This window comes from Paracoccidioides lutzii, assembly GCF_000150705.2.
Source record: "Paracoccidioides lutzii Pb01 unplaced genomic scaffold supercont2.4, whole genome shotgun sequence".
In the NCBI taxonomy this organism is placed as follows: domain Eukaryota; kingdom Fungi; phylum Ascomycota; class Eurotiomycetes; order Onygenales; family Ajellomycetaceae; genus Paracoccidioides; species Paracoccidioides lutzii.
In genome coordinates this window covers 234,465-254,654 of record NW_015440950.1, presented here as the reverse complement: position 1 = coordinate 254,654, position 20,190 = coordinate 234,465, and the positions used below count along the sequence as shown (strand labels likewise).

At 44.9% G+C, this 20,190-nt stretch overlaps 5 protein-coding genes across 5 annotated transcripts; 2 read left to right on the top strand and 3 right to left on the bottom strand.

The window, feature by feature from the left end:
* Positions 1–566: 566 nt before the first annotated feature.
* PAAG_01833 (2-succinylbenzoate-CoA ligase) lies at positions 567–2,611 on the top strand (the record flags this gene model as incomplete). Its single annotated transcript, XM_002795899.2, has 5 exons — positions 567–728; positions 797–992; positions 1,053–1,499; positions 1,578–2,207; positions 2,298–2,611. 5 exons carry the CDS (start codon positions 567–569, stop codon positions 2,609–2,611), a joined length of 1,749 nt encoding a protein of 582 aa, XP_002795945.1.
* Positions 2,612–4,176: 1,565 nt separating this feature from the next.
* Positions 4,177–6,108, top strand: PAAG_01831 (SCF E3 ubiquitin ligase complex F-box protein grrA; the record flags this gene model as incomplete). The annotated part of the gene is made up of 3 exons (XM_015844458.1): positions 4,177–4,911; positions 4,967–5,653; positions 5,746–6,108. 3 exons carry the CDS (start codon positions 4,177–4,179, stop codon positions 6,106–6,108), a joined length of 1,785 nt encoding a protein of 594 aa, XP_015701462.1.
* Positions 6,109–7,654: 1,546 nt separating this feature from the next.
* On the bottom strand, positions 7,655–9,400 carry PAAG_01830 (hypothetical protein; the record flags this gene model as incomplete). The annotated part of the gene is made up of 1 exon (XM_002795896.2): positions 7,655–9,400. One exon carries the CDS (start codon positions 9,398–9,400, stop codon positions 7,655–7,657), a length of 1,746 nt encoding a protein of 581 aa, XP_002795942.2.
* Positions 9,401–11,067: 1,667 nt separating this feature from the next.
* On the bottom strand, positions 11,068–14,049 carry PAAG_01828 (peptidase family M28 family; the record flags this gene model as incomplete). Its single annotated transcript, XM_002795894.1, has 1 exon — positions 11,068–14,049. The coding sequence occupies one exon, from the start codon at positions 14,047–14,049 to the stop codon at positions 11,068–11,070; it is 2,982 nt and encodes a 993-aa protein (XP_002795940.1).
* Positions 14,050–16,132: 2,083 nt separating this feature from the next.
* PAAG_01827 (integral membrane protein) lies at positions 16,133–17,251 on the bottom strand (the record flags this gene model as incomplete). The annotated part of the gene is made up of 1 exon (XM_002795893.1): positions 16,133–17,251. One exon carries the CDS (start codon positions 17,249–17,251, stop codon positions 16,133–16,135), a length of 1,119 nt encoding a protein of 372 aa, XP_002795939.1.
* Positions 17,252–20,190: the final 2,939 nt, after the last annotated feature.

Sequence of the window (20,190 nt, the reverse complement as noted above, 5' to 3'; positions counted from 1 at the left end):
TATACTATCACGAAAATACATTTAATGAATCAAGGGCAGAGTGTTCGCAGAAGGAAAAGGGAAAAGACCAAAAACTTTGATTTTCTTTTTTTACTGGGTGCCGTATTGGAAGGAATCCTTGTTCATACATACTTCATTATTACCTGTCTCTCTAAATTATTCCATGGCGCTTAAACTAAATGATTTCTTTCTCAAAAATGACTTAGCACATTTTATGGTGTATGGTGTGTGAACCTCTCCCCTGCTGGTAGAATTATTTTGTAGTCACAATAATGATGCTGTGATGGTACGTGTTAATGAGGAACGAACCTGGAGAATGCCGGGGCCGACTTAATTTTGTGGGGTGCCACTCCATGTGATTCGGTGCAAACTCGGACGCGTGGAACGGCTACCAAATTTCATGGTCACTCTGATAGCCGAATGAGAGACCTGGCAAATGTTAAAAGGGCTCAGTTAATCCTTTTTTCCCTCCGTCTTTTTAATTTTTTTTTTTTCTTTTTCTAATTTTCTGGTCGTAATTATTCATATATTTGCCATTGTATGTTTTGCTCAGCCACTTCATCGACATGTCTAGTGCTGCAAATCGTTTGCGCAATCTCACGCAGCATTTCCTCTCCGTAAGGAGCCAGGGCGCAGAAGCCCAAGGGGATCAGTTTTCTCATAATTTCAATCGACATGCGCTCTCTCCCACTTTTTTCCTTCCGCGCGCTGCATCAATCGAACCAGATGTATGACACTCTGCTTTGTTTCGGTATTCGTTCTGTCTTACTGATCGGAAATCCTTCGCTATCAACAGGCCGAAGCAATCTACCACGTCACCGCGAACAACAAGGTCCTCAGAAGATCGTATATTGAGACAGCAGATCGGGCTCGGGGATTTGCATATTATTTGAAAAAATATGGTTTCAAAAGGGTTGGGATATTATGCCCTAACACCCCGGCATTTTTGGAATCGATTTTCGCTATCGCTGCGGCGGGCGCAGTTAATGTTGGTATGATTCTCAACCTGGAACTACTTCCTCTGGTCTTCGTGTGCTAAATTGAAGCTTCAGCCGTGAATTACAGATTAAAACCCGAAGATATTGCGTACATATTCAATCATTCCGAAGCAGAAGTCATCATCGTCGATCAAGAATTTCTCCCGCTTCTCGTTGAGTTCAGAAAGACCTACCCACATATACCTCTTATCATCGACACGGACACAGATGCTATAGAAGGTGAACTTAGTGGACAATTCGACCAAGCAGTATTGGAAGGCCTTAACTTTGATACTGCGTCTGGAAGCCATGGATGGGAAGGATTGAAAGCCCAGACGGCAGATGAAGATGCCCTCATTGCGCTTTCGTACACCAGCGGCACAACTTCGCGGCCAAAGGGAGTGGAATATATCCATCGCAGCTGCTATCTGGCAACCCTCGCGAATATAATAGAATCCGGATTAAATTACAATCGGGGCCGGTGCCGTTACCTTTGGACGTTGCCAATGTTTCATGCTATGGGTTCGTTTATATACCATCTATTCTTCAAAGACTATTTCAATTCATGGGATTTCCTAATTTAACCAAATTAAATTACAGGATGGACTTTCCCATGGGCTGTGACGGCCGTCAGGGGCACACATTACTGTCTGCGCAAGATCGACTACCCCCTCATCTGGAAACTACTCAAGGAAGAGGGCATTACTCACTATTGCGCGGCTCCCACTGTTAATACCATCCTCTGCAGCTCGAAAGAGGCAGAGAAACTCCCGTCTCCCGTTCGGGTCACAGTCGCAGCAAGCCCGCCAACACCGCATTTGTTCGAGCAAATGACTAATCTCAACCTACACCCGGTCCATGTCTACGGGCTTACCGAAACGTACGGCCCAATTACGAAAGGTTATTACTTACCTGAATGGGATACGATTCCGGCACAAGATAAATATGAGAAAATGGCACGACAGGGCCATGGGTTCCTAACCAGTCTTCCGGTCCGTGTGATCAAGACAGAGGTTCCTGAAGGGACGATAATCGACGTAGAGAAGAATGGGAAGGAGATTGGTGAGATTGTCTTTGTGGGGAACATTTGCGCTAAAGGGTACTATAAAAATGTGGAGGAGACGAAGAAGCTCTTTAGCGGAGGAGTGCTCCATTCAGGGGATCTGGCCGTCTGGCATCCGGATGGATCCATAAAGATCCTAGACCGGGCTAAGGACATCATCATTAGCGGTAAGTCATCTTTGGGAAATCACAGCCATCCTCTTTTCTTTTGTGTCTGTGATTCTGTGAAATGCTAAGGATTTTAATGTCATTTTGTAGGCGGAGAGAACATATCCTCTATTGCTTTGGAGTCCATGCTTGTCACACACCCGGACATTCTCGAAGCGGGAGTTGTAGCTGTACCTGATTCTCACTGGGGAGAGCGACCCAAGGCATTCATCACGGTGAAGAGCGGCAAACAGCTTGGGGGCAAGGATGTGATTGAGTGGGCAAAACATGTGAGCGGCATCAGCCGATTCATGGTGCCCAGGGAAGTGGAGGTTGTGCCGGAACTACCCAAGACCAGCACTGGGAAGGTGAAGAAGAATGTCTTGAGGGCGTGGGCTAAAGGCACAGACCGTAGTCTTCAATGATTGGGATTTTGATATAGCTTTCTTGACGTTATCCTGTTGTCTTGTTTATTTTTTAATTTTTTAATTTTTATTTTATTATATATATATATATATATATATGTATGTATGTATGTATGTATGTATCTTAGCGCGATATCAACCTTGGAATTAGGAATATTCAGCTGCAAGATAGAGAACTAATCATACCAGTAAGGCCTTAATAAAGATCCATTTTCCATTCCCCTTTGTAGATACTAGGTATCCCGTGAAGTCCTACATAATAATAGCCTTATACGAAGCTGTATGGATCTGTCAGGTTGATTGGGATTCTGTGGATACAATGCATCATAGTGTCTTGTCCAAGGTAAATATTTAACCAACTTAGTGTAACTTTAACTATATATTTGACCTCTGCTTCTGCCGCTATCCAGGGATGAATGATAATAATATACATGGCCTCTGGTGAATGACCGCACTAGAGCGCAAGCCTGGTCATTTGTTTTCCATCAGACCTTGTGAGTCTGGCAGCGCGTGAGGGGATTCCACACGGGGCAAAGACCCAAGGCTGTTGGTCGTTCGAGCTGGTTCCGTCGATATCATCCAAGGTCGCCTGTTTTGCATAGTTATTGAAATATCAACCTCACAACAACAACAACAACAACAACAACAACAACAACAACAACAACAACAACAACAACAACAACAACAACAACAACAACAACAACAACATTGCACTTCGATGAACCATTGCTGAGCTAAACAGGTGTACAGGTGCAGTTATAGGGTATTTTTCCCTTTCCTTTTCCCTTTCATTTAGCCATGACATAAATACTAATTACTACGCTCTCCACTTTTCCTTGCTTGCAGCATTTCGTCCCCAGCTCTCCCGCCTTGGCTGCTGCGCCATTGGTTGCTGACTTGCGGCTTATTGAGCAAACCAGTCTTGTAGAGTTCGTCCTCTCCACCATAACCTCTAACTCCCAGTTATCGCTGCAAGCGCCAGGCCAAAAGTAAAATAAAAATAAAATAAAAACATCCTCCACTGTCAATCTATTGCCTTCAACATTCACTGCTTGCCTCACGAGCTTAATGATCTTACTCTCCAGGTCTCTCGAACTCTCGAACTCTTTGTCTCTCTCGCCTTCCTTTTGTTTCGCGCCCAGCCGGTCTACCTACGCCTCACAACCCACATCCCTCCTCCTACTTCACCAACAATTCTGCTCCGAAAGTTGTTTTGTTCTCCCTCGACTCGCCCTTGCGTATGCAGCTCACCTGTGATACAACCCCGAGGAGTGCCTGCTGCCTGCGGTTTCTATAGTTTGTCCTCTGCTGCTTTGACAGCGCACTAGTTACCGCTTACAGAGTTACACCTCCCCAGCTTGTTGTTGGGTTCCACTCGCACCCCGCAGCCCTCGCCACACTGCGCACGCCTCTTCGCTACTCCCTTTGTCTATCGTTGGGTATTAGAGACCCTGTTTAGGTCGTTATCCTGAAACGGTGTACTACATGCTGCATAACTGAGAGGAGAAGAGTACCTTGGGTCGACGAAATTCCATTTCCCTTCACGCCAGTTTGGAGCCGTTGAAATGCTTCGTTCTCGAGCCCCTCTGCGGGTTTCTGGAGATGAAACTCCCTCGGAATCTTCGAATTCCACTTCTCCGGAGCGTGCTGCGGATGACGATACTGATTTCTTCATGCACTTGGCGAACGACTCAGAGTCTTCTGTGGGCATGGGAACCTTTCGAGACCTCAATGTCAAAACCAACCAGAATGCCGTTCTTCCCCCCATCTCACGCTTGCCTCCTGAACTTCTCATCTCCATATTCGCAAAACTCAACTCTCCCGCAGATATGCTGAGCTGCATGCAGGTTTCTCGAAGTTGGGCAGTCAATTGCGTAGGAATTCTGTGGCATAGACCCTCATGTAATACTTGGGAGAATCTGGAAAAGGTGGTAAAAGTATTCAAAGAAACGAACAGCTATTTTCATTACTACGATCTGGTTAAACGGTTAAACTTGTCCGCATTGAGTAACAAGATCTCTGACGGATCTGTTGTCCCCTTCGCGAGCTGCAAACGGATCGAACGCCTCACTTTGACCAACTGCTCGATGCTGACGGACAATGGTGTTTCTGATCTTGTTGAAGGAAACAAACATCTCCAAGCTTTGGATGTATCTGAGCTAAAGTCTCTGACAGATCATACACTGCTTATTGTCGCCGAGAACTGCCCGAGACTTCAAGGATTGAACATTACTGGCTGTGTCAAGGTGACAGACGAGTCGTTGATTGCTATTGCTAAAAGTTGTCGTCAAATTAAGAGGGTACGCGTTTCTCCACCCCCAGACATACCGTCACACAATTGCTGATATTATCTAGCTGAAATTAAATGGGGTTACCCAAGTCACCGATCGATCAATACAAGCCTTTGCTGCCAACTGCCCGTCGATGTTGGAGATCGACCTTCATGGATGCAGACAAGTGACAAGTTCATCAGTCACTGCGCTACTGTCCACACTTCGGAACCTTCGAGAGCTGCGCCTAGCACAATGCGTCGAAATCGAGAACTTGGCTTTCCTTAATCTCCCCGATGGGTTGATATTCGACAGCCTCCGGATATTGGACCTGACAGCGTGCGAAAACCTCAGAGATGATGCCATACACAAAATCATCAACTCTGCACCAAGATTGAGAAACCTGGTTTTAGCAAAATGTAGATTCATTACAGACCGTTCTGTGTTTTCCATTTGCAAACTGGGCAAAAACATCCACTACGTCCATCTTGGCCATTGTTCCAACATTACCGATGCAGCTGTCATTCAACTGGTTAAATCATGCAACCGTATCCGATATATTGATCTGGCATGCTGCAATCGATTGACCGATACAAGTATTCAACAACTGTCTACTCTTCCGAAGCTGAGACGGATTGGTCTCGTCAAGTGTCAGTCAATCACGGATCGCAGTATTCTTGCACTGGCAAAATCCAGAGTGTCTCAGCACCCATCGGGAACTAGTTGTCTGGAACGAGTACATCTTAGCTATTGCATTCACTTGACTATGGAAGTAAGTTAATGTCTACCCTCCTTAACCGTTATGCACCCCCTTCACTTTTTCGAGAACTGAGAACTTCACTGAAAAATCTAACCTATATTTAGGGAATCCATTCCCTGCTCAACAACTGCCCACGTCTTACCCATCTTAGTCTTACTGGCGTGCAAGCATTTCTTCGAGAAGACTTAACAGCATTTTGCCGTGAAGCCCCTGTCGAATTCACACAACAACAGCGTGATGTTTTCTGTGTATTTAGCGGCGAAGGAGTTAGTCGTTTGCGTGACTTTCTCAACCGTGCTGCGGTCACTTATCGTCAAGAGACTGTGGAGGGAACTATGTATGATGATGCTGATGAGTTAGATGAAGAGGAGGGTCAAGTGACCGGCCTTATGCATGCCACCGTAATTAATGATGAGGAGGACAATGAAATGGCCGATGGAGTAACCGCGACGCCACCACTCGACTGAGAGTTAGTATATATCATCTAACCACCCTAGGTATATCGTCCATCCGTCCTCCGATGATGCGTATGTTGGGATTACCCCTTTAAAGGATCATCGATTCGATATGCAAATATTGCTACTGGCTCAGTACATGCTGCGTTTGCTGTCAATTTCTCTCAGAGTCTCAGCCATGATCACATGAGGAAGACATCAAACTTTATTCAGGAACGACTGCAAAAGCATTGCACATACCACGAAATATATTGACACATAGTGCAAAAGGCGCAATGAATCACAATCTAGCGAAGCTGTATCTTACGGGGACGTGGTACCCTCTATCAGCAGGAAGACTCCTCTGGGACTGCAGCGGCAGAAACCGGGACAAAAGGAGATCAAGTCGGTTTTCCCTCTACATATCTTACCATGGACTTTGCATGAGGCCGTTCCATTCCTTCATTTTGCAAATATTATTGCTCGAGACACAGGCTACCTACGTCAGCTGCCGAATCGACAACACAACACTAGCAAACGAGCGATCTTATTTCGGTTTCCCTTCTTATTTGTCTTTTTCTCTCCCTTTCCTGAACAGGTGCTGTGTAGTTGTGCTAATATTTTTGCTTCTCCCTTCATTTGCTGTTTGATACTTATTTTGCTTCACCAGATAACATATTCAATTTATTTCTGAGCGGAGAAGGTACAGATGCCGGAATGAACAGTCTTGTTTGCTGTATAGAGTTTGCTCTTTTTTATTATTTGTGTATTCTGTTTTCCATATCCACTCTCTAGTTTTTTGTTAACTGTTTTCCCTCTTTTGCTTTCTGGTTTTGGGTGAGAATGATGATTCCCTTTCGTTTTTCCATTTTAAAATCCCCATTTCTCACTTTTTTTCTTCTCTTCTTCATTAATGAGATAAACAGTTGAATAGTGGATTAACCCTTGATTTTTGAAAGAATTCCATGTGAGGTTAATTGAAGAAATGATGAAGTTTATGAATTTGATAAACTTAGGATAAAACAAATAAAAAGGGGGCAAATATCGTAAGCGTTAAACTAAACCCTTACCACATTTGTTTGCATCTCCTGAAGATCCCCTCTGACTGCCCGTCTGGTCGTCCTTCATTTTTTCAACTGTATGTTAGGGCAATATAATGCATACAGGTTATCCGTAACGAGTTCAGGTATCCGGTTGCCGTAAAAAGAGAAAATTGACATAGGAAATAACGAATTGAAAAAAAGAAATAAAATTGATAGAGGCAACAAAACCCAATTTGGGAGGAAAAAAAAAAAAAAACAACAAACGGAAACACCAGCCACATCAATAACTCTTACCCACGAGCACTGATCGCTTCAAGCTAATTAATCAGGGCATATCCGATCGTGAAGCCAAGAGCAATTTCGGCTCCGAATCTGATTCCACTCCCATCTCTAATACTGGCACACATTAATCGATTCATTCAATACTATCCCCATCGATATTTCACTTTTCACCCCTTCCTGGCATATCATTCACTGCGCTAGCATGGTGGCAGCTGCTCTTTGCTAACCCCCAGACTCAGTAACCGGGAGAAAATTCAACATACGTTGGGAGACCTGGCGCCGAAGTTGTGGATTCTGTGGATTTCCCGGGTGCACATGGTTTGAGTTTGAAACTGGTGACGAGGGGGTGGTGGACATCGTATTCCTATGGTTGCCACACTGCTCGCGTCATCAGAGATGACTGAATAGGTTTCTTGTGATAATGATGTTCTTGGTGAAGCAACGGCGGAGTGGGTAGTTTGTTCATTGTTGTGGTGCGCTTCAAGGGTGCTGTTTGAACCGGTAGTGAGAGCTGTGGTCTCGTTTCCATCGTCGTTAGTTTGCACAGCGTAGCTATTGGAACCAGATTCGGTGCCGTTTGTGGAAATCGATGTCATTAGGGCATTTGTGTAGTAGCGCCCATGGGAATAGCGGTTGCCTGTACTCTGTTGGATAGGGAGGGCAACATCGTTAACGACATTGCTGTCATCACTGTTAGACAATTCCGCAGATGGTTGTGTGATGTGCACTGCCTGTGGCCCTCCTTGTACTACCGGGGATGATGGTGGAGACGATGAGGGAAACACAAAAGTGGGCAGGGGAAGGCGTCCTTTCGCCGGACGCTGTATTCCATTGAAGGCAGTTGTGGCTGATTTTGCGATTTGAGCCAATTGTAATGGAAATCCTTCGTTGCTTCGCGTATCCGTGCGTTCTCTTTCGGTATGCTTGGTCGAGATTCTTCCCTGGTACTTTCTGCAAGTTTCGGGCTGTGCGGCCATGAAACTGAGGACGGGGGTATGACTCCTTCTCCGTATAGTAGTGGTGGGCGGGAGAGGAAAGGAATTCACTTTCACTACCAGATTTTCATGGTTTTCTTCTGTGAAAGGAATAATTGGAGCTGCGGAGACGCCTTTACGCGGAATTACAGGCAAAACCTGCAATGGCAGCATATCGTCACCCATGGGCTGTACCAGTTGGAGCTCAGAGCCAACTGTCGATGGTCTCCCGGAGACAGGAATTCTGAGAGCCACTTTTGGGCCATTCTCTTGCAATTCCGGAAAGCCAACATATGCATAATTTGCTGGCTTGAGGCAATAATTTTTTCGATTAGCAGCGGGACGATGGAGCGACGAGAAGGACTCTCTAAATTTGGCTCCACATGTTTTCGAAACCCCCCGCTCCATCTTGAAGGAGTCTTTATGAGGCCCGAGAAATAGGTTGAAGTGGTCGCGACGTAATTTCAGACCGCTGGTTTCTGGTTCGCCTAGTGCACGCTGAATTTTTGAATATCGTTTTGCAACGTTGCAATTCCACATCACATCATCCTTCGCAAGAAGGAAATCCAGACTGTAATCATCGAAGAATTTAACAGAGCGAAAGATTTTGAAGGTTGCCAAACATTTGCGGAACGTATCCTCCGATTCGCCGTACTGCCTTAGGAGAAAGTTACAGATCCCTATGTAAAACCATGAGATGGTGAATTCGCGATCCTCGTTGACGCTCAGTTCGTAGGCATCCTTCGCTCGACGGATGTCACCTACTAAGGCCCATAGGGATCCGATGTTGAACCACACAGGCGCACGGGGGATGAGAGAAGCCCCACGACGAAGGAGGTCACAGTGTTCCTCCAGAGATTCGACGAATTGAGAGTGCTTGGCAAATAGCACTGCACCAGCCAGCGTGTAAACGGCTTCTTGTAGATCCATTTGTGGACCGGGAGATTTCAGGATCTCGCTATTAAGCATGCGCGGAGAGGGAAGGTGACCGGTTAAATAATGAGGTCTTGGATGGAGCATCTCCATTCTGATGGTGGATCAGGGGTTCGCCAACGCGACGGTACGATGGATTCCAAACTATGAAGCAGCACATTCCCACAGTGATGGAAACGATTGAAACGAAACGGGCAAAAGAAACAGAGGAGATGGGTACTGTATGCTAGCAGAAAGTTTAGAAGAGAAGTCCAAAAAGGCCGAGCAAGATTACCAGCAGCTGTGTTGAGCCTCACGGTAGTTCTCGGCGTTGGACTATACCCCTTAGAGGGTGCTCCGCATTACAATGGATAATATGAAGGATGCTGAACATCTCTTCTCTCTTCATATATTCTTCATAGAATAGATATCATGCATGCAATGATTGAGGTCTACTCTGACGAAATCTTGTGAAAGCCAAAAGACTTCATAATGAAAGAACCAATTGCTGCCACCTGTATGCATTGATTGGAAGACACCAGCAAGACAAAAAAAAAAAAAAATAAAGAACCAGAATCTCCATGAAATTTTCCTGAAATACATGTCTTCGAGGACGGAGACAAAGAGAGTAAGATGGAGTATACTTCACCAGGAAGAAACATTTTAAAAAAGCTCATTGTGGGACAGTCTAGGCATGTGTACCTGCTCCATTTTCTGAAAGCTAATTAATATAAACGAGATATGGGACGAGCAACCTATCATTGGCTTGAAATTGTCATCAACCCGAAGGTGAAAGATGAAATTCCTTCATTTCCAGAGTCGGATGTTTCTTTCAAATGCGAGTGTATGCAAATCCATTTCTCTTTTAAGACGCCAGGAAGCAAGTCGTCATCGGACAGTATTTATCCCTATAGGAGGGACCTTTGCCCCTATTGAAAACTTGGAAGTAGACTTCCCAGTCACTGTTTTGGAGGCCTTTTCAAACTCTTAGACGAAACTTGACTCAGAACGGAACACCACATTGGGTAGAACAATCGAAAATAACTTTAAATACTTACCACAATAAGGGTCTCTATTACATCTTCTGCATTGAATAGATGCGATCCACACACCATATTTGTGTGTTAATGGATGAGGTGGGCCTAACCATTTCATGTTGATCGATAAATGATTGGCAGTGATTTTCGAGATGCAAGCTCAACATGTGTTGTTGAAAGCTGGTGCGTGGAAGTGCGAAAACTGCCTCTATGCCTATCAATGAACCAATCTGAGAAACAGGACGAGACGGATGGAAATTGGTCTTATTCCTAGTTCCCTTGCCGGACTTTTTACCGGTTTGCCAGAAACAGTCATTAAGCAGGTTGAACAAATGAAAAATCAAGGCGTTTGACAGATACGAACGCCGGCTTCCTAGACCTAAGTGGGTTCCCCAATCAACAGATCTTGACATTACCCACAATTACCAGTTATCCATTAGAGAGTCGATAATGGGTTAAAACCCAGGAAAACAGAGGTGGATTTGGGAGCTGTGGGTGGCGAGAGGCAATGATAGCAGCGACCAGCTGCCACATTGCATCTCACGCATGAATACAAAAGATATCACTGAAGTCCAGGTCAAGGAGCTTGAAATCCAAAGCCTTGGTTGGTGGTAATATCAACACGCAAATAATGGAAACAAAAACGTGCATTATGTACATGTACATACACAGTATGTGTCGGACAGAAAAAGGCCAAGACAAGAGGAAAAAGAATCAACTCCTGTCGCCAGCATATCAATATCTTCATTGAATGATGAAGTCATGACTGGCCTCAACAAGACCATCTGCTGATTTTGAAATGGCAACCCAGGCAGGCGCATATAACCGCACTTCATCCAGCGCCGGTATTACACCTGACTCGTTATTGTCGCTCCACAAACATATGACTTTACCGCTCAATTCATTTTTGGACACGTCTTGTTTTTCGTCACCATCCTTGGATTCTCCCGGCTTCACAGGATTAGAATGCCAGTCCACATCGACAACCCAAGTATTCTCCCAGGTTCGACTCCATAGTCTGATTTCTGCCACACCTTGACGAGAAGTGTGCGGAAGCCGGTGGTCAACTGCAGAGCCAGAGATGCGGTAGTCCGCGACCGGGTTGTCGAACTTAAGTTTGCAGGCCCGTGTGTTCCGGCCGGATACCTTGATGCGTGCTTCATTTTTGCCCACCGTTTTCGTAATATTGTAGGATATCCATGTATATGGCCCCATGGTCTGATCGTTTCCAGGGTCTTCTTTGACAACACGTGGGGGAGGTCCACTCCAGGAACACCTCACGAGAGAACCGAATGGACCTTGGGTGCAGTTGGCAGTTTGACCAGCGGCGCTTGGTATAGCGTTGATTGTATTTGTAAGATATGGTTGAATGCCGGTGAGAGAAACTTTGTTTGTGCCATCGTCTAGATTGACTTCCTGGATGAAGAATATCTTTAAACGGTTGGCAGGAGAGAAGGGAAATGCCACCAAATTGTAAATTAGAGTACCGATAAAGATGAGTAACAAAAATGTCGGGACATGGTACGTGAATCGATGGATGAAGGGGAACAAAGGAGCAAAGAGGAGAGTAGATAACAAGGCACATGCTAAATAGACAATGAAGGTTGAAACCCCATCTGAGCCGATCTGACTCATTGCGGTTGTCAAGAGAAGACCAACTTGTCCGACGAGAATAATAACAATGGGAGCTAGAAGAAGGAGTTGCAATATCCACGTCCACCTGGGTAATGTCCAGCTCCATGACTGTTCATGTCCAAATATACCGGCTTCTCGGACATGTTCACCCTCTGCTGTGTATTCCGTGACACCACTATTACCGCCAGTTCGATAGTTCGCAAACGTAGTTCGCTGGCCTCGAAGCAGGGAGGTGGATTCTGTGGGGTCGGTCTCGTCTGGATCTCCTAGGTTTTCGGCCCCATTCGGGCCAATATCGGATGGTAGTTCATCAGCAGAAGGGGTTAGTAACCTGCTGCTGAGGCTACTTGAGCGCCGTCTCTGACCTCTGCTGGTCTGGTGAGCATAATATCCCTTTCGTGGAAGAGAAAAGAGCTCTAGATACGACACCCATGTTGCTAGGAACACAGCAGCGAAATAGAAGAATATGAAATATCCGGCAGCAATGCCTTTTTGGTTTGCATAGACCGTGCTAATAACTAACATGATCCATGTCGCAATGAATATCCACGTATAGCTATAGGCTCTGTGAAGAGCGGAGGGTCTGAAAAAGTCGGCGACACGGGCTAAGAACCAAGCCACAAATATCCACACAGACAGCATCATGCTCCACACAGCAAATTGGCTGCTATGCACAATATAAGGATTAATTTTCTCGAGCAAGTACGCCAAACCGATGGTAATGACCGTTGTCACGGTTAATATGATAGGGGTACGAAATAGACCACGGAGGCCACGTAAAGAGACAGTTTCGGAAGTACCTCCCAGCGACTTCGACATCGAAAATAAGTACATTCTGTCTGTCTTCGATAGAGCGATGCTTGTGATGAACAGGACCAACGGGGCAGAAACAAGCAGCGTAACAGAGAGTGCGAATAGCGTATGGAGACGGAAAACCGCGAAGGCGGATCCAAAAATGTCAAACCAGACACCAAGCGTGCCATCGCCACTGTTTACTTTGTCTTGGTCTGTTGTTTTGCTATCGAAATCAGTTCCTGTGTATGACACGAGTCCTTCTGTGGTCGCTATGGCAACAGAGAGCATATGCCACAGAGAATCAACATTGGTGTGCCGGGCATCATCCTGGTCTGTGTGATATCGGCTTCTGGGAGCAATGAAAGATACATCCAGCCCTCGCAGCCCTAGAACGCCATTGAACACAACATAGTCAGTCTGGCTACGAATAAGACCCAACTTAAACCCGTCGCCAGCAAGCACGGAACCGAATGGATGTTTAGCGTTCTTATAAAATCGGGTAACCTCCGTATCCGTGGTTCGGAATAGGCAAGCTCGTCCTCCAGCCCCGGCACCTTCAAGGTTCAAGAATGTATGGGTAAAATTTGACATTGCGTGTTGACTATATACGCGGGCACCGTTCAAATAGTCTTCTTCGCCGTTGTTGAACAACAATACCAGGCCCTTCCGCGGTTTGTTGCCGGCGATCGTGAAATATCTGAGAAGTTGCAACAGACTCACAACCCCCATCCCATCATCAGTGGCGCCGTATCCCGTTGAGACGCTGTCGTAGTGTGCGTTCACCAGAACCCCTCCTTTCCCCTTCGGTTTTCCATTCGACCACTCCCACCAATTCTGCGGATCATCTTCGCTCCCTCGTATATACACGATAATATTCGTGCTTTCAAAATAGACTCCCACGATAGGAGATTTGCTGACTCCACCGTTAGAATAAGTCAAATTGGACAGATTATCATCAAAGACAAACACTTCCGGTACGTCGTCAGCAGCGGCGGAATGCTCTCTAACAATCGCCTCGATTCGATGGAGGAGCCACGCGTGTACGTCGTCGTTTCTCCGACTATTGTAAGGGTGAAAACCTCCGGTTAGATGCTGGAGATCCCTCCAAGCTTCTGTAAGGTTCACACCCCTAGGACTCATTTCCAGAGTCGGAGCGGGAGGAACGACAAGATACGTGACCAAGACCAGGATAAGAACCGCAAGATAGACGATGGTTGTGATCAAGGTGACTGGCAAGGGTGTGAACGCGATCGGATTGAACTTCCGAACCCTGGGGTTGGCCATAGCTGGAGACATGGCCTTGGAAATCCTGCTCCGTCTAGGGAGAATAAATCTACAGAGCAGTGGAGGTCGCCATTTGAGAGATGTGGGTTTTGTCCCGAGATAACGAGAATATGGTCAAGACAGACAGGGCGGAAAGGGGCGGCAGTAAGTCACAAATTTCTGTTACTTTGTGCCTTGGCCAAGATCTGAGCTTAACTTAAACAGCTAAACTTACCACAGCAAACCGGCAAATCGTCATCCTAAATTCGTCAACGCTCTAAAGCCGCTCTGTACAGCCCGGGCAGCTTGAAATCACCAGAAAGGGGTATATGGCAGCAAACCGTCTGCTGCGTCAGAGCTAATTCAGAAACTGACTTTGAAACAATCTACCCAACTTTATGAAGATACGATTCCGGGTTGACTGCTAGTTATCATTGGGCGGAGTTTCTTCTTGTCCGGCAAAACTTTCGCTCCTGATCTCGATTTCCGCATGACTAACTCACTTCGGTCCAGGTACTTCTCCGTTCGCTACATGTAGATCCGCGACATGTGTTTTATTATACCCGTCATTTCCTCTTTGCTCTAACTTATCCAGCCGATTTGGTTTCAAAACTTGATGAAATGGTCTGTCACTATGCTATCGACGGATGGCAAGTCTGACAAATAACAGCAGTGTTTTTGGAATTAAATACCTGCAATGAAATCAAAAGGATCTGAGGGAGATTTCATATCACTATTGATGCATTTGTCCGGCTGATTTATTCGAAATCAATATTCTATTAGCACAAACACAGAAGTGCCGTTTTCACACCAACTTCAATGCTCAGCTGTAAAGAACACAGTCGTTGGGTATCTCGCTGATTCCAATGACCTTAACTAAAAAAAAAAAAAAAAAAAAAAAAAAAAAAAAAAAAAAAAATATGAATAGAAACATACAAGATGCTGTCGAAATACCAGCCTCTGGGTTAGCTTGCCAATTCCTCAAATACAATTTCAATAACATCTTGATACGACACACCCGTGGTGTTTCGGCAATGCCAATTTAGATGCTCCGCGGCACCGCGATTCGTATGGTAGAAGTGCAGCATATTGAAAAATCTGGGATTGATGTGCACTGTTACCGTTCTCCTTTGACAGTTACGATTGCTCCAAGTTTTGCGGTTTGTTAGGAGCGAGTGTATCACTATGAGGTAATCTAGGCGAGTAGAATTGGATTCTACAAGCATGAACCAGGGAACAACATATCTATTTACCCCGGGAACCTAGTTATAGGTACCTTCTGAATACACATACCCATAGATCTAGTTGATAGGTCCCTTTTTCCTTATCATTTCCCTTCCCCTCCCTCAATAATGAATGTAGATTGTTGATTCGTTTAGCTGGATTAAACCTTGTATGCGAGATATCATAAGTTTATAGAATAGAAAATAGGTACATAGATATATCTAGTTAAATAGTATAGAATATATATAGAGAGAGCAGGTTCAGGAAGCGTTTTTGGAGTATTAATACATGTTTCCGTCTATAGAAAAGCCCACAAGGGGATTATGCATATATAGGAAATAAAACTGGCAGGTTTGTTGCCGATTAAAACAAGTCGTCAAAAAAGCGCTAAAAATTGTAAGAAAACATAAGGAGAATCGAAGATGGGAAATTAATTAGAAGTGAGAAATAAGAAGGTAAAAGAAGCAAAATTATATGATATCGTGTCATTTCTATTTTATGTCACGCATATGGGTGGTCGTCGCTTATCTACCTTTGTGCGCAACATTGTCACATTCCGCTCGCATCCTATGTCACAATAACCAAAATATTCGCCATCTTCCCACTTATATCATAACTGGTGAAGTGAGTGTTTCCCCATAGCAGTATCATCGGCTTCGTCTTCCCTCATCGGATCTCTCGACTTAATTGTGCTGGTATGGAATGGCGTCAAAAACATATTGCGATGCTCTCATGGTACGAGCAGGTCCTGTTGATATATACCAAGGTTAGGATATCTAGGAAGGTATAACGAAGGTGTTATGATTGATCTTTCAATCTAGAAATATAGCTGTTGGTGTATTTTATGAAACATAATCCAGGATAGCAATTCCACCAAATCGTCATTGACGGATCAATCCGGCCATTTTGATTCTGGGTAATTTGATTCGGGTTTCTTCTCGCGAGGTAACGGCCGTGGGAAATCGCGTGGCGTTGAGGTGGTGTTCGGGTTACTTGGTGCAGTCTGTGTCACTCCGGCCAATGAGGCATCCGTTTCAGAATGCTCTGCAGTGTAGGCACTTGGGCGTCTGTCGGGGAGATCTGCCACCATCATAGTTGCGTCCATAACGTCTTCCGATTGCAACCATGGTGGCTTAGGAGTGGGGGCAGCGATTCTCGGGGCATGAGAGATATCGGAGGTGATGCGGTTGGGGTCAACAAAATCTGGATATCCATTTGGTCCTGTGGAGAATTCTGGGCTCCATGAATGGGAATTGACCAAGTGCACTAGCTTTCCAAGGACCGCAAATTCTAGCTTCAACTTGACGCTGTATATCATTGCTTTAAGTGTTGTTTCATAGACGTATAGATTCGCATATGCTACTGCAAGAAGCCCAATGTCCATCAAAATAAAGATCAGGTTGATGCCTAGAAGTTGATACATGATTTTTCTGTTTCCGTTATCGGGAGAAAGCTTCAACATATTCACTGTTTCCCATATGTAGAGAGTGGATATGATAAATTCTTGAATGCAGAACCCTGTCATCTGTATCTTCTCCATGATATTGTAGGCAGGAACGAACAAATCCTTCGAGTTGGAATTAGAACCAAAAGTCAGGATGGTAGTGGGAACATGGAGGATAAAGACGTTGACGATGATCATGCACAGGACACGGCGAAGAACTTTCTCATCACGCAAGACCAGATGCAGTCTAGAATAGAGAACGAACGACTGGCCCGTTATCATAACCCACCAGCCGCACGACAGCAGAACAACTGCCAGCCAGATCGATTCCATCAACTCAAAGAATTTTAGCAGAAACCCGATGCAATAGGGCACAACTCCGACGAGAGCCGTAAGCAGCAAACTCCAAAAGTACAGGCCTCGATATGTATTAAAGGCCATAAACACCAGAGCGCATAGTTCGATAGCATTGTACCAACCGATCGCGAGAAAGACTCCGATCGCGATCTGGGTACCCAAATGGCCGGAGTAAGCTCCCGTAACGCCATCGCCTGTTCCCATCGCCATGAGTAAATTCCTTCACACACTCTTGACCGGGAGAGGAGGAAGGAGGGAATCGGTTAGCCACAAAGCTAGGTTAGAAGAGGGTCATAGGATTTAAAGAAGAGAGCGGACAGTACCAGCGGCATCATGGCGGAGACATGGGAACAGAGAAATGAAGCAAGAGTATCAACCATGAACGACAATGTTTATGATAACTGTTAAAGGTGATAGAAGGATAAATGCAGAGAAAGCGTGGAGAAGGACAGTATGCATGATTTGAAGAATGACAGTGACGGGTGATCACAACGGCTGGGACTAAAAACTGGACGTGAGCAATTATCTGCCTTCCGCAACTTCGACTTGCAAGCTGCCAAATCAACCTCTCGAACTTAGCCATGGTAGATCAGCTAACTCCTAATATTGATAGGGTACCACTGCAATGGAAAAGAGGAGAAGTGGATGTCAGTGGTACAGCTACATGTGGATACTAGTTGTACATAGACACGGCAGCGAAACAATCCTAGATACCCGCGAGTCATAACAAATATATTTAGGCAGAACAGTGAGTATTCTCCACAAAAGAGAGAAACATATGCTGGCCAAAGCTGCACCTGGCCAATACAAACACTGTTCGGTAATATGCAAGTGGTCCGGTCCCTCAGCTGCCATGTGGGGCGGGTATATCGAGGTTGAGTCCTCGGAGACAACCGACGGTGACAGACAGGAACCTTGGAAGAGGTTTCATGCATGTCAACGCTGCCGAGGCTGCCAAAAAGCGATGTTGCGCAGTATCCAGAGGAAATCAACGAACCAGCCATGCTCTAGGTTCACTGGTAAATTCTCCGTCTTTTGACACACCGGTGGACATACAATAGCGCAGTGCGGGCAGTCATGGTCTCGTTGTAACAAATAAACTCAAGTAATCATCCCTTTTCCTCCATAGAATGCAGTGCTTATTAGTTATCGGTCATGTTTAACAAATGGTGTTAGCATAAATGAGGTTCAGGCGGATTCCAGCTGGCTGGTAGACCGCAACAAATTTCCAAGGTTTGGTCGTGTCGGTGAGTTGTGTTATTTCACCCTGAGCACTGACGAACTGACAAACGAAGAAGACCTCCGGCAAGGTCTGCCAATCGCGTGGTTAACTAATTTTAGGGACCGCTAAGAACCTTGGAGGTTGTCATGACTGCATATTTTGTTATCGAGAGGTAGACTATCCAAAGAACTGCTTCGTATAGACCTGTATGGAACTGTACATGTACTTGTACCGGACCCACTTTCACTATTCATTATAACAGCCTGCATCTCTGCGTGCATATATCTCAGCCCTGACCACGACTCAATATTAATCATTCATTATCTAAAACAACGACTGGATATGAATATTATCTTGGGTAGCACAGCATCTCAGCCTTAGAACTAATATTAGGAATTACCTGCCTAGATTGTTCATTCACGAGAAATCCCCAATGCTTGCCACTTGAGTCCGCCGGGAATCCCCCTTCTCATAACAGAGATGCTTCGTGCTGCATTTTGTTCATTCCAGGTTTATCTTATAATGGCTGTTACACATTTATTGCATATTTGCGGAATTCGCATTGGTATCACCAAGGGGTTGTCATTGGAGCTGACAAGATATTTCATTCCAGATTTAACTCGAAGAACATGCCGGAGGCTCGGATCTCTTGAGGGGGAAGCTGCAAAACAACAGGAAGACTGAGGGCATTGTGAACAACGTGTTTCATTTAATTTCTTATCATGTACAAATATTTCCAAGGTTAGCTTTAGTGTCAAGCTTCAAAATAATTTTCTTCAACAGAAACTAATATTATCATAGCGGAGAGGTCAATTTTTCAGCATCCAAAGGACATTGATAACTAGACAAATTTAGAACTGACTTACCAATCTCTGCTTCTTGCTTTTTTGTTGTGGAACAGTTAACCAATATCTGAGCTTCCTCCCCGGGCGTCACTTATCATTTTAGTCCCTATTCCAGCATTCAAGGCGGTAAGTCATCTTGTCAAAAGGCCTTGTCCATGACTTAATTCTTAAAAGTACTGAAACCTTCATCTTTATGAAACAAAAGGTGCAGGATCCAGGTTAGCAGATCGGATGGTTCATTGAGTAATGGGCACCAATGCCGCGTTTAATGTTTAGAAATCCAGGATATTATGTGGGCTTCCAGAAAAGAACGTTTGAGGTTCCAGTAGAAGGAGTGTTTTGTGGAAACCCCGATTTTGCTGGAGTAAATACGTATTGATTTTAGACTCAACAACATATTGAACGGAGAGTGGGGGACATGTAGCAGCCAGTCTGGCTAGAGACGCTCCTCAGATTGAATGAAAATTGATATCCATGGATCGTGGGACAATACTCCCCGTGAGCTAACGCCAGGAAGATGTAAGATCTGGTTAGATATATAACTGTACTGGGACCTGGCCAAACTTAAAATGGGTATCATTGAATATATTTGAATCGTGAGTTGTAGAAAAAGTTAACATATAAAGATGGAAAATTATCCCCATAATTTGCAACTTCTGTTTTGTGCTAATTAGTTATAATAGATCGTCGACAGGATTCCAGCAAAACAAAATGAAAATCCCAAACAGATGAAAGCACCTGTTCGTAAATAGCAAACCAACAATCGAAACTGGTAAGTCTTCGAAAATAATTATGAAAACGCCCATACGCCGTCTATGAATCCACAAGATCCCAGTAATACAATGACTATTTCCAAAACCACATGTCCAGGGAAAGGGGAGTGAGAGGGAAATAATGTCAGACACACGACGTAACTAAGATAAAACACCCAACCTCAACCCCCATTTTCCTCTCTTAGCTTGCCAACATCTTCGCCACTCACACTTCCACCAGTAGCCTTTAGAATCGCTTTCACTTCTCTTTTACACTCAAGCATCGCGCTCACCGTCTGCGTCGGCAGGACATCCCGAAAACTTGCAAAA